At 43.8% G+C, this 21,576-nt stretch overlaps 1 protein-coding gene across 1 annotated transcript in view; it reads right to left on the reverse strand.

The window, feature by feature from the left end:
* MYO3B (myosin IIIB) overlaps positions 1-21,576 on the reverse strand; it is a 219,885-nt gene that overhangs the window by 24,272 nt on the left and 174,037 nt on the right. Inside the window, exons 23-24 of the mRNA XM_019553538.1 lie at positions 13,363-13,442; positions 5,314-5,391 (exon numbers count right to left, since the gene is read on the reverse strand). Coding sequence (XP_019409083.1) covers positions 5,314-5,391; positions 13,363-13,442 — 158 coding nt within the window. The remainder of the gene's footprint in view (positions 1-5,313; positions 5,392-13,362; positions 13,443-21,576) is intronic.

The following is a 21,576-nucleotide window of genomic DNA, read 5'->3' on the forward strand; positions in this document are numbered from 1 at the left end:
CTAATAGTGTGTCTGAGAGTTCTTCGCCTCCCGAGAAACGAACCGCGATTTCTGCAACAGTGGCACCCCTGGCAAAGCTCTTTCAGAATTCATGGCACACAGGGCAGACCCGTGAGAATTAGAAGAGGGCCAACATTGTGCCCCTCTTTAAGAAGGGGAAGAGGGAGGACCTGGGCAATTATAGGCCTATCAGCCTAACCTCTATCCCAGGGAAAATCCTAGAAAAGCTCATTAAAGAATCTATGTGCAATACACTTGTGGAAGGTAAGATTCTGAACGACAGCCAGCATGGCTTTGTCGTGGGTAGGTCTTGTATTACCAATCTCATCTCCTTCTACGATCAGGTCTCTCACTACCTGGACATGGAAGACAAAGTAGATGTTACATACCTAGACTTCCAAAAGGCTTTTGATCTAGTATCCCATGATATCCTGGTGGGAAAACTGGAAGACTGTGGGCTCAGCTGCTCAACAGTTCAGTGGGTAGAAAACTGGCTGCATGTGGGACCCAGAGAGTTCTTTTGAATGGATCTGTGTTGTCCTGGTGAGAAGTGACCAGTGGTGTCCCTCAGGAGTCCGTGCTTGGACTGGTGTTTATCAACATCTTTATCAATGATTTAGATTGAGGATTTAAAAGCTTGCTGGCCAAGTCTGAGGATGATACCAAGTTATGGGGCAGTGTGGCCACTCCAGAAGACAGGTCACAGAGACAGGCAGACCTGGACAGGCTCAAAAGTTGGGCAGACCGGAACCAGAATAAGTTTAACACTTCCAAGTGTAAGGTGCTCCATCAAGGGGCAAACAACCCTCAACATACATTCAGGCTCAGAGGTGACAGCCTGACCTGTGCCACCACTGAAAAGAACCTAGGAGTAATGATTGGCCATTGCATGAACATAAGCCATCAGTGCGATGCATTGGCTAGCAGGGCAAACAACACAGTGGAATGCATCAAATGATGCATTTCATGTAAAACTAAGGAAGTGATACTCCCACGGTACTCAGCACTGGTGAGACCGCAGTTGGAGTACTGCATCCAATTCTTGGTGCCACATTTCCATAAGGATGTGGAAAAACTTGAGAGGGTCCAGAGAAGAGCCACCCGTATGATCAGGGACTTGCAAGGTAAGTCATATGAGGAAAGGCAGAGGGACCTGGGTATCTTTAGCCTAAAAAAGAGAAGGTTGAGAGGAGACTTGATAGCGGCTTACCGTTATATCAGAGGAGTGCATCAGGAGCTTGGTGAACAACTGCTCACTAGGGCACCCCAGGGAAGACCAGAACCAAGGGATACAAACTCCTGGAAGGCTACTTCAGGCTTAATACCAGAAAAAACTCCTTCACAGTCAGGGTGTACCAGACTGCGGAATAAGTTCCCTCCAGAGGTGGTACAGGCACCTACCCTGGAGATTTTGAAGAGGAGACTGGATGGTTGTCTTCCTGCCTAGAGCAGGGGGGCTGGACTCGATGATCTGCAAGGTCCCTTCCAGCCCCTAACGATTTATGAATCTAAGGTGCACAGATTAAATTGAAACAGAAATGAACAGATATTTACTTTTGATTCAGAAAATGCAGCCACATGCCTGAAGTGGCTGAGGCCAGAAGCCGAGGGGCGCTACAGCACAGGTCTCTGGTTGTGTGTTCACTTCCTCTTCCTGCTGCCCCCAAGGTCTCTGGGATTTTCAGTCCAGACTTACAACAGCACTCTGCAGAGTTTCTCATCACTTCCTTTTCCTGCTTCCAGGTGCCTCTGGGATTTGTAGTCCACAGTTGCAGCCAGCAGTAAGTTTGAGTGGGGGAAGGGTTGTTTAATTCCCTCTTCCATGGCTCCAGATCCCAGCTGGGGTTTCCCTGGGGGGGGAGCAGTCCCCCCCCCATAGACTGGGCTGCATCCCAAACTAGGCTTGCCCCCCCACCCTCACCCTTACCCGCATCACTACCAGACAGCCCTCACTGCTCCAGTTAGGGAGAAAAAGGGTGGGGCCAGCTCTGCTTTCTGGAGCAGACAGCATAGACCAGCCCAGGGTTGCAAAGCATCCTGGGATGCTGGGGGACTGTGATTTAACTTGAACCAAGAAGGGGTCTGGGACAGAAGTTTCATAAACTGGTTTGACCAATCAAGTTAAGTCTGATACTACATTCCATCAGGTTTATCTTAAACCAGTTTCAGCCATTTTGGTTTATGTGCACTGAGCTTCTATTCTGTTACAGGTTTAAACCCTTTTCTGATCACTTAACTGGTTTATTTGTAACTTCTGTCCCTAGCCCAGATTCAAGTTAACTCATAATTCCCCAGTATCCCACAATGCTTTGCACCTGCCTCATAAACCTTACCTTGCAGCATAAGCGGGCTAACCTTGGCCCATGCTGTCTGCTGTAGTCAAGCAGGGAGGCGTGCTTTAGCACCCCCTGGCTTTAGGCCTGGGCCACTACAGGCATGTAGCTGCATTTCCACAATCAAAAGTGAATGTCTGTTCATGTGCTTATCAGCAGGGATCCTGGTTTTCCCAGAAAAAAAATCACACATTCTCTGATAAAAAAAATTGCATAGTCTCTGATAACCCTCCTCCCCCCAGCAAATCCATGGTTAAAATGAAAGATCCCCCACAGCCCACCTCGTTCTGCTCATACCCCTCACTCCCCGCTCACAGATGCCCTGGTGGTTCTGCTTGTGCCCCTTACTCTCCTCCACAGCCTCCCCAGCCCTGCTGGTGCTCCTTGCCCCCAACCCACAGCCCCTGCTCTCCTAGCCCTGCCAGAAGGAGTCCTCGGATATGAGGGTTATGGGGCCAGGGACCCAGTCCACTGCCCCTGGGAGGAGGTGGCGGCTGCTCCTATGGAGCAGAGTCTGGCTCCTCCCTGCTGTCTGCCTGCTACAGGCTCAGGCAGGGTAGCTGCTCCCCTCTTCTGTGAGCACTCCTGGGGCATAGCGGGGACATATGCCCCCCATATCTGTTTGCAAAGTGTAGGGCTGCGTGCTGCCTGCTTCAGGCTTATGCTCCCTGCCCTGCTGCCCTCCCCCAGGGCCTCCACAGCCGGGTGTGTGGGACTCAGCTCTGCAAAGAACAGTGGAGCCATGCAGGAAGCAGCCTGCTGCTACAAGCTCTGTGCTTCCTGGTGATGCATCCCCTGCCTACATGGCTGCAGCAGGGGCAGCATCACAGAGTTGCATGCAGGGGTCAGGGCAGTACAGAGCATGCAATGCCAGGCAGCTTTGTTCATGACTCTGCTGTTCCCAGCAGCATCAGCTTGCACATACTGAAGCCCTGGAAGAGAGCAGCAGGGCGGGGAGCACAAGCCTGAAGCATGCAGCATGCACCCCCCCACCTCACACACAGATCTGTGGGGGCACAGGTTCTCCCTACCCCCAGGAGTGTGCGCAGTGGCTGGGAATAGCTCCCCCCTCCTCCCCGCCATCAGAGTCCACAGCAAGGAACCATGCCCTGCCCCTCCCCTGTGTACAGGTCTGGGGGGTGCAAGTACCCCCTGTTCCCTGGGAGCATGTGCAGGAATGGGGAGTCAGCCCCATCTGCCAAACGAGTTGCTCACAGTCCCATTCCACTCCCTGCTGGGGCCCTGCGGCCACACATTGTGGCCCTGAGCCCCAAGCCCCAGGCACTACCTGGCTGGCCCCAGCCCTCCTCAACTCCCTCCTTCCCTATCGGGGCCTCAACCTGCCCCCACCACTTACTGGTACATGCACATGGCACCCCCTGCCTGACTGCCCTTCTCCCACTCCCTGCCAGCCTTTAGGGAGCTCACTGCAAAACTGCAAAATCGATGGGTTTCTCCAGTAAAAGGTAAAATATGCAGTTTACTCCATTTTTCCATGGGAAACAAAAAACCAGGATCCCTGTTTATCAGCTCAATCAATGCAGGTTAGACTAGCCTGCAAAGATTGAACTGATTCAGCCTTGGGATTTTTGACTGTCTGTTACTTAGCCCCTCTTTCTGCCGCTGCTGCCCTGGCTTTCTGCATAGGGAATGCAGCTGCTACACTACTGTTACTGCTGCCTTCCCTGTGCAGACAGCTCAAGTGGTTAAGAATTTCCTTCCTTTAACTGCTTTCCTTCATCCCCCACCTACAGTGACTGGCATACCTCCACCCCACCCCACCCTAGGCACTGAAAGACCTTGCTGTGTCTCTGACCACAGGGTTCTAGTTTAATACATTCTGAGACACTGTGGTAGGCAGGCAAGTAGCATGGGGCTAGCCACTGAATTTCTTAACCAGGTAAACTTTATGACTTAAAGAACCTGAAAGTTGTAGATCTTTGAAATAAATCAAGTTCCTGAGTTGCATACTCTGCTGATCTGATCTCACTCCTTCGTGAGAATAAAGCCTAGCATAAACTCAGTTTAAGCAGTCCTTCTAGCAAATTCTTCTACATGTAGTGGTGATCACCCCCAAACACAGAGTTGACCCTTATTCTTAAGTGGGATCTTTCTGCAATGTGCTCAATCTACCCTGCTTCAGCCTTGCCTCTTCTGCTCTGTTCCCTCTGCCTCCCTTTCTCTGCCAGTGGTTCCTTGTCTATTGAAAAAATGTCCCATGGAGTAGGATCAGCTGCTGAGAGACCATCAAACTTGAAAACCCCAGCTTGTGGTGTCAGGGACAGTCCTTCAAGCAGGTGTTAAGCACTTTTCATGCACAGCACTTCTGTCAATAATGCATTAATGGTAAGCTGCCCTCAGGTAAATTTAGACATGTTTTCAATACATAATCCAGAATGGAGTTTAGAATTTGACAGAGACAGGGACCATTCTGTCACAATCCCACCTCTCCTCCCATACACTGTAATACAATTTCTAGAAATTGTAACTACCGCAAGTACGGCTTCTAGAAAGCTAATAACAGCATTCCTACACACGAGTATACTTACACTTGAGTATTGTTCTGGCCCTGATTCACAAGGTATGTAAACATGTGTAGTCCTAGGGTAACACTCCTGCTTCAAATACCTTGTGGAATTGGGCTACGTAACTGGGAGAGACCGAAAACCCTTAATTCTTGGCCAACACTATTTTAGACAGTGAATATTTTAAATAGCAGCCTATCATGAAAGTATAGAATTCAACCCATTGTTTAGCCCCTAACTTCTGTTACCAATATGTTCTTGGCCAATCAGAGAAACACTAGAACTGAGGCAAGGGAAGAAAAGAGCAAGAAAAACAGTAAGGCTAAGAAGGCTTCATATTGGACAATGAAGACCCTCCTAATTCCCCTCCTGGCTCTCACCAACTGCATAAATGTTTTAGGTTTAAATTTTTTTCCAGTCAGCAAAATACTTATTTTGGAGTTTAGATTGTATACCCTAAAATAAGAAGCCACAGTTTGCCTCTTCATGTTGGTGGTTTCTTCAGGGTGTCGCATCATCTCCATTGTGTCAACCTGGAAGACAACGGCAGACATTATTTAAGTCCCACAGACTTTCTCGCTTCCAGTATACGACAGTTATTTTCAATATTTGCCTAAGATTTTTTCACTTGTTTATCAGAGTTTTCTATTTACATGAGGCCAGTTTTCTAAGAGGTACTGAATATTTACATTTCCTTTTCTTATTTCCACAGGAAATGCTCTATAGCTTTCAGCATTTCACCTGCAGAATTTGACTCGCTAATCCACTTCTAGCTATTATGCTTTATGGCAAGGAAAACTCCAGTCCCCTCATCATTCAAACCCATCCCTTTTTGACTATTCTTTATTCTCAAGCAATGGAATCTGAATGAAGATCACCTCAGGTTGAATTTGGGGTTTGCAGACCTCTCATTACCTTGGTCTATGTTTAAAAGGATGTTGCTAAAGCTTCTGATCTGGAAGCACTAGGATGTTGGTAGCTGAGAAAAAATGGAACCCTTACTCTGGGCTTTACTAAACTGAAATCTGACTGATAACATTTTGCAAAGACAAAAGCTGCAGCTTCTGCCCTTCTGGACCCTAGCATGAGATTGTGATCATCTGAAAGATGTGCCTGCTATTCAGTGTTTACAGGACACCAATGGTACCTCTCAAGTGAACAACACTCTCCAGTACAAAAGAAAAGTATTAAATCACTGAATTACTAAAGCTGTGAGTAGAAATGAGAGAAAACACACATAGAAATTCAGTCAGCAAATTCACTAATAATTTGCACATCTGGTGTTTCCATTACTTCAGTTTAGTTCAGGGTTCAAATTACGCTTCGACTCTTGTGGTGGGGAGGGGGGTCTGCAGTGATGGCAGCCAGAAGGAGCCGCCGCCACCTGGGATGTTTAGAAAGGTGTGGGGTGGGCCAAGGGCTGACCAGCTCATGGGGGGGATCTCTTATGGGGGGTGGCTCTTGTCTCTTATGGCGGGGCTCAGCCCCCCCGAGCTGCCCTGTAATTCAAACCCTGGGTTAGCTTAAAAATGACAATAACAAAAAAAGAACAAGTACGCATATACAACCTCCCCAAAAAGAAAACTAAAGTTCTAATGATTTCCAACATATTGAAAGGAAGAAATAAAATACAGCAAGATGTTCTTTATTTCTAAGTGGTGTACTGAAGTATTTTCCCCTTATTATTATATATTTGGCTTATATGTTCATTCCTGACAGTGTAATGCAGGCTGGTATGCCATCCATTAGAAATGATATCCCTTTCTGCCCACACTGCTGTGGTCCATATGGAAGCCAAAAATCCCCTGGCATTTTTGGTGCAATGTGCTAGCCAGTACTTCTTTCATTAGAACTTGTTCTCATTTTTAAAGTTGCCCTCCTTGGAGCTAAAACAGCACATTATGACTGTCATGTTTGCCTATCTAGATATTGTACTAGCAGTATCTATTCCTTACTTTGTAATGAACTTCAAGACAGATCAACTATGAAAGGTTCTACATAAATAATCCTAAAATAATGTTCTGCTTCAGAAACTAATAGGCCTGAATGTGAGGTACAATTTAATATTCTGTTATTATCAATCATGCACAGGACACAGACACATATATGCAACCACTCACAGGGTTGAAAATAAGACAGGGTATAATAGCAACAACCAGACAACTGATGGATTTTCAATCAACCCCTTTAAAGTGGGGGTGAAATTTCTCTCACTTTACTATCAGTTGTTTATGTTTGATTAGCTAAATCTCTCATACTTCTTCACTAACAATCAGGATTTCACCTATATCTTTCTCCAGGTTCCCTAAAATCATGTTAATCTGCCAGTGTACTAAATTAACACTGATTGCTGGAGTCCCTGTATCAAGTTAGGTGTTAGTTTGGGATTGTGCACCTGGCACAGGGCCCTTGGAACAACCACCAAGATTCATTTACCTTATGAAATGGTTTTGAAAAGTGTTCTTCTGCCCAACATTTGGTAGGGAGGAGATCTGACAGTTTTAACACTTCTTATGCATAAAATGAAATACTGATGAGGATCAAAAAATAAACTGTAAAAAGGTTGTCCTGTTTTTGAAACTTAAAGAAAAATTACCACTGACAGCTAAGTAAATATTTAAAAAGTGATCATGTGTACATCATCAGAATACAGAAGTTTTTGCTTTCTTGCTGTTGCAGTTGCTATTAATTTTCCTATATCACCATTTAGATGCCTAAAAATTCTATGTCTTATCATTAATCAAAAGACTACCTTTCTGGCACAGATTGCCAAATATATACCTATTTTAAAGGATAGATAGGGATAACAAGTATATTGTTCCTTGTACATCTTAATTATATTGTTAGTGCATCTGTTTTTAGCAAAATAAACCACAATTTGTGAATGAAAATAACTATGGTAATCCAATCACAAGCAGACTGTTGTATTACAGCTCAATGAAATTAAAGAAAATCAACTAGCACCCTGTTTACATGTAGCATTAACAACATTTTAGTATTCAGTTGCTCTGTGACAATTTACCATCTGCTCTGTCCAGGTGGCACTTATATAAACCAGATAATGCTGTTGTCAGCACCTGTGCTATACTCCATGGACTTTGCTTCATACAATCATTTGCAAAGCTTTTTGATTCAAAATCATTCCTCTGAGTGCTAAAAATAGTTGCTGAAAAATTACCATTCTTGATAAAGTAACTGTCTTACCTTGAGGAGGTATTTAGGAGACTGCATGCAAAATATAAAGGAAATGAAGCACTAAGTAGAGTTAGATCAAGAAAACAGATTTTATATTGGGGAAGAAATCAAACGAAAAGACTTCTAAGGATTAGACTTGAAATACAGATGGTGCAAAGGCAGCAAGATTCCATTAAAGATGACAGTAAAAATTTCAGCATGTTTTTTTAAGTTGTGATGCTTTTGCCGAAAACGGTGTATGCATTAGTATGTGACTCAAACCAGTGTGTGTGTGTGTGTGTGTGTGTGTGTGTGTGTGTGTGTGTGTGTGGGTGGGTGGGTGCACGCGCGCGCATGTGTAAAAACTTCTGTGCGGTTTGATTTTTAAGATGTGAAAGGAAAAGTAGATATCAGTGCTCTGCTCAGAATAGCAGGGGTGTCCTTGGAGAAGAATGAGGATGCATTTCAAGACTATCTAAGAAACTTGGAAACTATTTTGAACATCTGTATCTGAATCTCTGGTTATGTTCAGTTACGAGATAGAACCGTATAACCAAGTGCTCTTATTCAGTCAGGAGCTAGGAGAAGTTGTTATTATAAATGGTGATGATACAAAGAGTGTATCTCTTCATATTGATGTAGATAAACTCAGTACAGAAAACAAGACTTTTCCCTACATTTTAAGTACATTTCCTATTCTTTAAGTGGCCAAATGGGAGTCACAATCTAAAAATGCTATAGTAGGCAGCCATACAAATTTGCACCACTTTAAGGTCTCTTGTACTACACATTCTTTTAAGATTATTTTACGTTTCTCAAGAAAGGATTTAAAATGAGCCAACATAACATCCCCTTGTATTGGAACTAAAAATTCCATAAAATGAGAGGCAGGGAAAAAGAAGAGTTATTACAGTTGTATATCAGAAACACTAACAATATTTTTCTCTTTAACTTTAGAAACCAAATCATCTAATTTCCTGGGGGTGGGGAGTAAGTTGGGGGTGGACAGACAAAAAAGAAATCAGACATCACGTTCTTTTTTATGGGTGAAGCTATAAACACAGTTTCTTTGGAAGTCGCATGGGTCTATGACATTGAATTATTTCAACATCAGAGGTTTGCATTCTGAAATAGAATTTAAAAAAACCCCTCAGCTTAGGAAATGTTTCATGTGAGAATTAAAAGACTCAGGCTTGATTTTATGTTAGATTATTTTGATTGAATTTTTTTATTTAATAATATTTTGTCCCAAAGCAGGATTTGTACCTATTGCACTGCACTATAACCAGTGGCATAGAATAATATTCCATATTACAGTGATTCTCAACCAGGGAGCTTCAGCATCCTGGAGTGCTGCAAGATTCCTGGAAGGATGCTGTGGCCCCCAGCCCCTGTGATAGGAGGTAAGCAATGGCTCCTCCAGACACCCTGTGCCCACCCCAGCATGCAGGCAGCACTCCCTGCAGCCACCAGCTTTGGAAGCATGAGAGGAGCAGGGAAATGAGCTGGGCTGAAAAGCACAGCTCCTGGGCCAATTGTCCCATGTGCCAAGTCATAGGCAACTGGTAGGGAGGGCACAGGGATTGGCCCCTGAGATTGGCTCCTGACTCGGCACTGCTCAGGATGGGATAGTTTTTTTGCTGTGTGGGCCAATGGCATGTTGGGGGTGGGCGCACTAACCCGTGGCACAGAAGTATAGGACTGGATATGGGGCTTTTGGCCCACCACCGAGTCCACCCACAAACTGTGCACCCCCAGACTCAGGAGGCACCAGTCACCCCTGCTCCAAGTGGTGCATTTTGCTGCAGGCAAGTGAGCAGGGAGATACAGGGCTGTACTTTTTTAGCTTGGCTCCTTCACCTGCTTCTCCCATATTCCTGGAGCTGATGGGAAAGGCCACAGGAAATGGCCCAGCATTCAAGTCTCCAGAGGAGCAACCAAGTCATGTTCACCCCTTCAGGTACAGACTGGAGGCAGGTAGGGGGCAGACCATAGAAAGAACAGGGTATGGAATGGTCCTGGCCCTGCCACCCTCACCTTGCACCAGCCTCTGCACCAGGGTCAATGTCACCCTCTTCCACTCCTGCAAAAACAGCTGCCTCCTGCAGGGGTCTACTGACCCATACTTGCAAGCTCTCCAATCTGCCTCACCATCAGCCTAAGCACTGCTTACTACTCTCTGCCATATTCTCAGGGATGCCCTGCCTGCTGTCGCCTTCCCTGGCACCCAGTGAGATCCTTTCAAGGGTGCTTCAGGGTGGGCAAAGGTAAGCACTCTAAGAAATAAATTAGACTTTAAATGGGGTGCCCCTAAATTCTGAAAAGTTGTCGAGGGGTACCTTGAGACTTAAAAGTTTGAGAACGACTGCAAGAATATAATATTCATTTTACTTTAAAATCATTATCTGATTTAAGAAATAACTGCATTTTTTTGAAATGTTATTACAATATATCACACTGTAACATGTCAGAAGCAGTAGGGCTAATAGATGTTTGTGCAATTGCAACTGAAAAAAAAGTCATTTTGATCAAGGAAAAAAAAGAAATTTCAGTCGTTACTAAGAAGCAGCTTCCCTGAAGGTTTTTTAAAAAGAAATAAAACAATTCTTTACCAAGTATAATAGTAAGTCATATAGTATTAAATAATTATTACCACTATATATTATCCATTTCCACTACTGATATGTCATGACAAAGTAAAAATATAAACATAAAAATAAAAAGTCCACAGAATAAAATTTGAAAATTTTTCAGATTTTCAAAACAAATTTAAGAAATTTTTCAAAACAAATTTCCATTTCAAAATACTTTTCTTGTAAAATTTTATACTGAAAGTTATATAATGCAACAAAACAGTTATATAAAGTTATGTAATACTATAAAATTGAACCAGTTTTTGCTGACAAAAATAACGTTTCAATGACAAATTTTCAATTAGCTCTGGCTAGCATCACTTTCTATGTATGTCCACCAGCCACTCAGTCGCTTTTTAAAAGAAGTCTAAACCAGAGATCTGGTCATACACAGTTCCATTTTTATTTAATAGAACAGAATGCATTTATTTCAGTTGTTAGGAAAGACTTGTTCTCTTCTACTTCAGCTACATTAATATCTATACAGATAAAGCTAGTGGTGGATGTGGTAGGTGAAACTGGATAAACAATGTGGATATTAAATGCTCTTCTGCAAGGAAATTAGATAGGACATTATCTTCCACCATTCAGCGTTACATGTTTATACCAGTGAGGGAATAAAACTCTGAAATCTGAGTCTGTATTTCAGGTGCAGTGAAATGTATAAACTTCAAGGTAACATATGAATAACTATATCTGCACTGTATCTGCATTTGGGAATGAGTTCTTAATAATGGAAATGGATCAGAGAAGGGGAAAAAAACTGGAAAGCCTAGAAATTTGGTGAAAGTTATTATCATCATCAATATTTGTCTGATTTTTGTATTGCTGTTAAGGCACAAATACCTACCAAACAAGATCTCTTCCCATAACACGAGAGTGATGTATTAGGTAGGGAAGAATAGGGAGTCATTTCCTAAATTTTTCATGTTCTGAGCCTTACATGTAAGAGTTTCCTACCCTTGCTACCAGGGCTCAGTTTGCAATAAATCTTATTAATGGTAAGAAAACTATCCCATCCTTTTACAATTCTGCCACTATATTTGCTTGATAAAATCCAGCAGGAATAAATTCCACAGGCCATAAAGAAGCATGTTCTTTCAGCATCTCTACATTGACTGTCCATCACTTTCAAATTTTTTTTGACTACGGGCCTTGTTACATGTTCTACTTCGAGCCATACAAATATTGATCATTAGTGCTAGCTTGGAGTTTGGAGAGTCACACCTTTAGTCTAGAAATCTCTGATTGTACCCCATCTGCACAGCTATGACTTGCCACTAGAGGCCTTGTGAGCAGGGAAGTCCCTTCCAGCCCTAGTTCTTTAAGCTAGTTCTAAGGCTGAGGCTGGGATGGCTAGTACCTAGCTCCCATGGGCTAGCGGGAGGACACTGAGGCTGTTCTTGTTGCAGGGCGGGTGGGACATGTTGGAGACAGGCTCAGTGCTGGTGGGGAATGGTGCCCCGAGCTATGATTCCTGAGGCCAGAGAAAATAGAAAAGCTGCAGCTCCAGTCCCTGGGTCACTCAGTTAAACCTCTATGGGTGTGAGAGCACACAAAACAGAAGGGTAAGGGAGAAGCTATTGCATTCTGGGATACTGGAGGACTTCAACTTGAGTGGCACAGCTGTGGGGAGTAGCCACACCTTCATGGAATAGAAGCTGGGTTGTGTGGATCAGAGATAATCCTGTCCTGGAGTGGTGTAATTTTTTCCTGCATAACAAGTGCTTTAAGCCACTTCAGGGTGTTAATGTGTGGACAGTCCAGGTGTTAAGAGCTCCAGGAGCCTCCAAAAAGTACCATATAACAAGGCACATATAGGCAGCATAAAACAGGAATGGATCAATTTTCTGCTTTGGCCTTCACAGTGTCAAATATTCCAACCAGTTTTCATTTAAATCTTGTTTTCAGGGTACAAACTTTGACAGTGATATCTTGACTCCACTCAGGTTAATGGAAATTTAGCCATGGACTTCAACCAGGGGTGACTGGTGCTTCCTGAGTCTGGGGGGGCACAATATGTGGGCAGGCCCAGGGGTGGGCCAAAAGCCCCATATCCACTCCTATACTTCTGTGCCATATGTTAGTGCCCTCCCCCCAACACCCTGCTGGCCCGTGAAGCAAAAAAAACTGCCCTGTCTTGAGTGGTGCTGACTTGGGGTCCAACCTCAGGGTGGGCACATGCCCCCTCTCCCCTATAGCCCCCAAATCAGTTGCCTGCAACTTCAACAGAGCCAGGATTTCACCCCTGTTCTTTGCAATCTTGTCATATATGTTAATTCTCCTAACAAAATCTGTTAATCTTTGCTAGACATCATGGCCATATATAGACATTACCCTTTTACCAGCATAAGTGATTGGAAACCAGTCTATACCCAGAACAGAATAGAAGTTCAGCACACAAAACCCACCTATGCCCATAAGAGAACAGAAGTTCTGCACACAGAGACTGGTTTAAAAATGGTGGAACCTAGTCTAAGGTTTGCACCCCTCCCCCCACCCCCAAAGGTGGGATGTATGTTCTGTTAGTTACCAATCTAAACTATGCCACTTACAGAAAACTGCTTAACTTAGATCAGTTTAATTTAAAGTAGCCCCATTGTACATTTATACCAGCTGAATGTTTTGACTGTGGTTTCACTGTCATGTTGTCTGAATGATTTCCTTCCCCTTTTCAAAGGTGATGATACCACTAACCTTGAGGCGCCCAGCACTAAGCTGTGGAGGCAAGGACCTGGATGCTGCAGTCACTCTAGCTCTTGCCTGTGCCAAATTACCTGTTTAAAGAGATGGAAACAAATTGAAAGAAGAGTTAAGAAAGTTTAGCCCAGAGCAGGGAAAAGCCAAAGGTGGGAAAACAGTCAGAGCAGCAGCAATAAGAATGCTATCAGATACCATGGCAGACAAGGCTTTGTGTGATATACCATCACACTTCCATTGAACTCAGATCGTCACTGGTTGCACATCATGGAACATTTGGCAACGAAACAGGAGACAGGTATCATGGTACAGTGTTGATTTAAGAGGGAAAAAGTCAGTGATAAGGTGGACTGTCACTGGCCTTAGCCAACTGAGTTGATGAAAGCAACAGGAGCACAAAGGCAATACAGCTCAATCACTAGTAATCAATTTCTTTGTGAATCACCCAAAGATTCAAGGAAAAAAAACAGAAGAAAGGAATTTAATATGAAATGGCATGTGCTTAGATAACATGCTTAAACTAACAAACTGATAAGACAGTTTCTTCTTTGACCTTTTGACACACAGTCTGCTTAATCCTAAAGGCTATTGTTTTGTAGGATTTTCAAAAACTGACAAGATTCCGTGGTCAAGACCACATTGTTTTAGTATGGAGTCAAAGACATGACATGATTACTTTGTTAAAAGTACAGTATAAAGCACCCTAAGCATTTTCACCTTTATCTGCAGAAAGACAAAGTCATTATAAAACAGCTTTTCAACATAAATGCTCAGAAAAAAGAGAGGAAGTGATATGGACTGTGCATGTGCAAGACACTCCGTCTATTTCAAAGTTTTAGCAAGTCTAGCACAAGATGTCCAAATGTTTTCTCTGGCTATATCTTCAGAGGCTAAACTGTGATTAATAGCATTGAAAGAACCCTTTGAAGCAGGATTGGTGACATCAAAGTCCTAATCCATGGGTGGCAGGATTTTTATAATGAGTGGGAAGCATTTTAACACATTTCAAAGGATTTAGAGCATGAATAAACAATAGATCTCTGCAGATGTACCACACACCTTTCAGAAACGTAACACATAAATAAGTTTCCATTTTAATTTAAATGTAAATAAAGTGTTAACATTTCTTTCAGATGTTAAGTGTCTTGTTTGCATCAACTCCAGTTTCTAGCTATTTGCTTTACAGAATGCTGGTAACTCCAAGCATTCTTTAGAGTTTTGCTAAACTATTTATTATATAATTAGCATGGAAGCAAAATGAAATAAACAAAAGCAAAGTATATTTATGTAACAGTGCTTATTCCATAGGGTAACTGAGTAAGTATGGTACGCACATTAGACGGAAGAGAACTTTTGACAGCCTGTGCTCCCACTTCCCTTCTAACAAGGAAACAGCCAAACCTCTGAAAATAATCTGGAGGCTGGAACTGAAAAATATGGAGATTGCATTCTTTGGAGCAATTCAAACGCTATGGACAGTCATGATCCATGTCTTTCTGTTTTAAGCTGTTGACATTCTGAACTTTGATACAATGCTGTAAAAATGACATATCGTGTCCAGACAAAGCAAAATGCAGAACAATTTGGCACATCATGGAATAGAGGACGTGTCAATGTTTTCAGGGTATAATATTTTGGATTGTGACATATGTGAGTCTGTTTTGCTACACTGTGAAAGATAAAACATGGATATTTTTCTCCCAATCATAATGAAGAAGCCAAGCATGAGCAAGTAGTGGGTGCATCTCATTATAACTTTTCCCCTTATTCAGTTGTATTTTTGACATAATTCAATATTACAAATGACCTGGGGGAAAAAAGATTTGTACCTGTTTTAGATGCAGAAAGACTGAAAACCTAGGAAGATTTTTTTTTGTCATTGTTTTTACATTCATAGTTCAAGTCTTGTTTAAGCTGGAAGCCTCTGAGCTGTAGAACTAGCGACATCTCACAATTACGAAAACTAAACAATTGAGAAGGAGGAAATCTGAGTTAGATTGCTTAAACGGCCAACAGGGCTTCTTTTTCCCACTCTTATGAACACTTGTTGAACTCAAAAGACTAATTAACATTTTATATAAATAATGTTTGTTAAAAGTTCAAGTTCCTGAACTCTTCAATTAAGGTTTTAGAGCTATTAATATGCCAGGGATCTCCCAGAGATCACCCAACATATCTAAAGTTAAACTTGGCATTCCTGATAAAGCAAAATAAGCAGAAGAAACATCTTTAAATGGAAATAATAACAAATTTGATGGCCACCTTTAGCAGGCTAACAATGGAAATGGTCATTTACTAAAAAAAATCCTATGTCTGTTGTGATGTTTTTCATTAGCTTTTCCAGTTCAGTGATGAACCAGAACTGTAAACTGAGGTCCAGATTTCAACTTTCCTAAGGGTCAGTCGTGTCTATTTTGGGGGTATGATTTTACCTCAACACTTTAAAAAAAAAATTGTGCATGCAGATAAATTGGCTGTGGATCTAGAATAGATTTTCCTCTGTATGGTTTATGATTCCATGAAAGAACAGGTTCCATAGTAACACCATTCTAACACTTTTCTTTTAAAAAACAGATTTTAAAAGTTCCTTTACATTGGTAAGCCTGTGGCACAATAGCTGAGTGTTCCTTAATCTTGTGGAAATCCTACACACACCCTGGTGTCTGTTAGTATTATAATGGTTTCATCTATACCTTAAAAGGAACAAATAATATTATTTTTTAATGATGGGAAATTTATTCTGAAATTTACTGGACTGTACCTTATAGTCAAGATTTGTTTTATATGGAAAATTTCAGATTATTGTACATATTATTTGAGAATCAGGCTTTGGTACATTATCTGATGTTTGCTACAAGGAGATATGGTTTTCTCAGAAAAGAGAGATTCTGATTCCTCCTGTCATTTTTATAAGACCCAACTCTGAGGTCTTAACAGGAGACTAATTCTCGTTTAACTCAATATTTTCCTGGAAATAGATGACAGTTCATAGCTATGGGCAACAGGGTCTCTTTCAAGAGCTGGGACATGGTACCTATATATATTTCTAGAACAAACTTAGAACCCTAGGTGGGGTTAAAAGATGGCTGAGTACTTCATAATCGGTGAGATGAGGCAGATGACCCATCCTCATTAGAATCATACTGCTGTTCTTGCTTCCTTGTTTAATAGGCCGGTGACTGATAGATTCTCATTTTGTCTCCTCATTTTGCCTCCCTCTTCCTGGTACAGTGATATGACTTTACATGGTACCACACTCTCTACTGGCTGTGTTTCAAACTGACTAAATGTAGGTTTACAATAAATCATTCAGGCATTTTCTATATTCTACTCTCAATATGTGCGATTCTGTCTATATATATGGTATGGCTGAGAGGGACTGCAAAAGAGTCCTGTATCCGTGTAACACAACTGTGGTTTATTACAAATGTGGTGGGCTTGCTGGGCTTTGCCTGGCTCTCCGGGCTTAGGAGACTGAGAATGCAATTGGTGGGGCAAAACCCATCAATCAGAGACAGACAAGGGAGGAGCCAGGAAGAGAGCTTGCTCCCCCTCTACTCCAAAGTGGGCAGGGGGAGGAGGGCCAGGAGTGGACTTAATTGGGAACTGCAGTTGCAGCCATCCTAACTGGTTCATTTTCAATCTAGCGGTGGAGCCCCAGAAGGGGATATAAGCAGCTGCATGCCAAGCACAGTGCAGTCAGTGAGGGATGAAGAAGAAGGAAGAGGTCCTGGCTTCAAGAAGAGCTGTAAGAGCTGCCCATCAGGCATATCTGGCTGCTCAGAAGAGCCTGAAAGATTCCAGCACTGGACAGAAGCGGTGAGTAGTGCAGGCATTGTTGCATGAAGGGTCTGCAGGGTATTGGGACCCTGGGAACTGCAGTGCGGTGGCTCAGGTCTCTCACCCCAGCACAAGGCCAGGCATGGGAGCCAGCGCTACCACGGGGTGAGTCATTACAAGGTGTAAGACCCTGGTGAAGGAGGGGTCGGGTGATCTGAGGCCCATTCCCTGTCTTGGGTTCGCAGGGGTCCTGGGAACGGAGTGGATCTTGAGTGCACAGAGCAGCATTCAGAGCAGCAAGGCCCTCGGTATGGACGAGGTGGCCCAGGCTTGCAACTCCCATTTAGAAGGATTGAGCCACTGGGACGCATGAAAAAGTCACATCGCTCCCCTAAGGCCTGGACTGAGCCCTCCCTTGGAGAAATATTAGCCAGGCCAGGGAGCTTATGAACACTGCCCACCTGTCTCCTTGGGACACGTGGGTCAGTGGGGCAGCAGGTCTCCCACCAGGGAGTGACACTTGGGGAAGGTAGCTTCAAGGAGGCAGGAGGAGGGGAACCCCTAGAAGAGGGGAACCCCTAGAGAACTCGTGTCTCATATTTTGGAGTGTTTTTTTATTTTTTTGATACATGCTGTGCATTTTTGGAGTGTTTATTAACTGTTAACTGTACATCTTATATTTTAAAGTGCCATTTATTGTTGTACTTACCTGTTCATATCGTTTGGAACCATTATGCTTACCTGTTTGTATATGGTTATAGTTATATGTATTTCTAACCTGTAAATACTCACTTTAGTTCGCTACCTTTTTACATATACCTATATTAAATTTGTACCTGGTTAAGACATTGCTTTCTGTCCCACCTCTATTGAGACATGATAGGTGGAAGGGAACTGTGAGTGACTGCAGTTTCCACCCCAGCATATGTGCCCTGCTGGCTTTCCCCTTCTATTTGTGCGGGGGGACACTCATTTTGGGGACAACTGGGTTACACAAAGGAAAGAAAATTAAGCTTCACAGACTGATTTGCTGCCTGTTTGAATTAGCCAATTTTATTTATTCTTATTGACAAGAGCAATGGCAACTTTAGGTAAAAACCCTTCTGTCATGGCGCGGGGATCTAGGAGAGGCCGTGATCTCCCTAGCGCCCCCTGCCGTGCCAAGTAGGCGATTCAGCACCCTCTATCTCACCCGCCACGTCTTGGTGTCATATAGTTTTATAATGGAGGCTGTCTTATTATCCCCTTGGACACGGTGCTCAAGTATCTCCTGTCCCCTATCCTGGTTGTACTGACCTGGTGCACCCCAGCCTTATGGGGCTATGCGTGTCTCCAACCTCCCCTTTAGCACACCCCAAGCCTCGCAGATGTGCCGGACGCTCTCGTGTCTGTATGCTCGCCCCTTCCTAGGGTCTCTCAATACGCGCACCCCCTCTCTCTGGGGTCCCTCAGTATGCGCGGCCAATATACTCGCCCCTCCTGGGCTTCTGTTTACAGTCTCACCCTTTTCTGGGCTTCTCTCTTGTAAACGCCCTCTCCGGGGTATTTCCAATATAAGCGCCCCTCTCCTGGGGCCTCTCCAATATACGTGCCCTTCACGCCCTTACTGTATACACGCCCTCTCCAGGCCTGTCAAATGTATGCCCAGCCCTATCTGGGCTCTTACTCTCACGCTCGGCCCTGGCCAGGCTCCTAACTGTGCGCTCAGCCCTCTCCGGGGCTTTGTGCTGGTAGGGTGCCAATCGCTCACTCTGGAGCCTCCTATTCTAATCTGCCCACCCTGGGGCTTCCTATTCCTGTGTGCCTGCCCACTCTGGGGCCTACACTGCGCTTCTCGCGCTCCTCGCCCTCCCTGGGGCCTATGCCCCACTGGGCAGAATACCGTCCCCCCATGGGGCCGGGGTTACAACACCCCACAACGTCGCGCCTCTCTCCGGCGCTCGCCCGCAGTGCCAGCTCCGGCACCAATTGCTGTGCCCTCCCAGGGCACCCTGGAACCCCCCCACTGCACTGGGCCTAATGAGGCCTCCTCTGTCCCCTACAGCCTCTTCCGGTCCTCCAGTCTTTACACCAATAACACCACAGAACCATAAGCCAATCGGCTGTAGCAGAGCAATAAGCCTACCGGCTATAACGTACAACCCAGTCCCACCAGTCTCTCCTCCCAGGGAGGGTTCTTTCTACCCTGCAATGTGATACTCATTCTGTCGGTCTGCTCGACTCAGCCCAACTCCACTGCAGAGCTCTTGCTCCTCCAGCTGCCAGAAGGGAACTGCCAACTAGACTTCGGCCTGGGCTGCTTATAAATGCCAGGCCCCTCCCCCTTCTGGTCAGGTGACTTGCTACGGTTGCCTCAGCAACTGACACCTGGGCTGCCCTAAAGTGTGGCAGCTGCCCTTATTTCTTCCTAGGAACGGGGCACCCGAGTGCCCCCGTGACACCTTCTTTCCCCATTAAGGATTCCAGTAAGTTCTTATTTGGACTTCCTATTCTGTTTTAAATGCACTCCTAGTTAGATTACTACCTATTGAATAGCAGCTTCCATCAAATTGATGGAAAGTATTTGTTAGTTTCTTTCAAATGCAAACACAAACCAATGCTTTAGATAAAAGCTTGTGAACTGCTCAGCTCAAGAAAATCAGGTTCAGGAAAATAACTCTTTAGCAGTAACTCTTCTTAGTCACTAAAGCTAACAAACAGAATGAATGCTCTTTGAATATTACTCTATATAATAAAAAATGTTTCACAAGAGTTAGCGTGATGTTTGTTCCCCTACTCAGTAAATACTGGGTACTGTGGTCTCTGCATTTTATTTTCATTTACAGGGCCATTTATTGCTTTACACACAAAAATAATTACATTTTATTTCACTTTGTGAAGACCATCAATATCTGAAGAACAAATGTTTTTAGATAACATCATGGCTAGTTAAAACTGCTGTGTTCCTGGAAAGGATTAAAGGTTACAAGACAACACTGTTTCTTTATATAGCCCAGTTTCCCATATATAGCATAACACCCTATAAGAAACATACAGGACCTGCAGGTGTAGATACATTTAAATGAAGTACTACGTATGTTAAATCAAAACCGTAACACTGGTAAAATAAAATGATAAGATATTAGAATTTTCCTGAACTACCAGCAAGGCTATTTGACCCCATATTGAAATAATACGAAAGAGCAAAGTTGAGTGGTTAAAATACAGACCCAGTCCTATAAACATGCTTAACTTTAGTGGTATGCATGCCCTTTTCAATTCAGTGGAACTGCTCATATTAATCATGTTCAGCATGTGCTTGAGTTTTCAGGGCCTAAGGACTCTGATATGGATTTGTTGTGACCTTGAGGGAGTCACTTAACTTCTCTACATCTTAGTTTTCCTATCTGTATGATAGCTAATAATGCCACTGGTGTTTTGGGAGGCTTCATTCATTAAGTTCCTCAGAAGGCACTAAATAGTGCAAAACTATATAAAACTACTGTCTCACTTAGCATACAGATGCTTATCAAAATCCCTTTTTTCTGTGCTGGAAATCTAACAAGTACAGGCTTTCTTGCAACTGCACTCTCTTTTTCTGCTGCCTCATTTCAACTAGGTAAAAAAGATGGTTTTGTCAAAGTGTCCTCCCTCCATCTAACAACTAAGAAGATAAGGTATTGAAAAACAATTTTAATAACATTCACTAGGTGTTTATAGGGGCATATCCACAGGAGGTGTGGTAGCATGGTCATACCCTAATTTTAGTAATTAAAATTACTGTGAAAGCAGCTGGGTACTTTTTTTTAAGTCCCAAAAGCAGAGAAGAATTCCCTTGACCTTGGCATCCTTTCCCTTTCTCTCCATGCTCAGTGGCAACTCCCTTCCCCTACCAGGACACACTACTGCTGCTGTACATGACTGACCAAGGGACAGGGATAACTCCAGAGCTGCTCCTGCCCTGCTCCATCTGGGTGGTTTGGGAAGCCAGGTTCCACGAGAGACAGCAGCAATGGTGGCATCAGGCAAGTTCCCCCTCCATGACCAGTCCCCTCAAGGTGTTCTCTGCCAGGCTGGAGCAGGCATACAGAGGGTTAACCTACCTGCCACTGCCACTGTCTTTAGTCCAGGCCAGCTCCCTGCACAGTCACTCCCAGCAATCCTGACTGGAGCAAAGCAGGAGTGGTTAGGACAGCAGCAACAGTGGTAAAGAGAGGGCAGGGGTGCTGAGAACAGGTAAGGGAAATATTCTAACATGATTCAGGGACTTAAAAAAAGTCCCCAGGTAGACCATGGCATAGTCTACCTGCCCCAGTGGGAAAAGGCTGTGAGCTGGGGTACAGGCACTCCTGTAGCCGTGGTTGTTGCTCCTGCACCCAGACCATGGGTGTTTATAATCTACACATTCAGTGCTGGGTGCTAATCCCATCTCTGCCACTGATTCATGTGACC

This window comes from Crocodylus porosus, unplaced genomic scaffold, assembly GCF_001723895.1.
Source record: "Crocodylus porosus isolate Cpor-Errol unplaced genomic scaffold, CroPor_comp1, whole genome shotgun sequence".
NCBI lineage: Eukaryota > Metazoa > Chordata > Crocodylia > Crocodylidae > Crocodylus > Crocodylus porosus.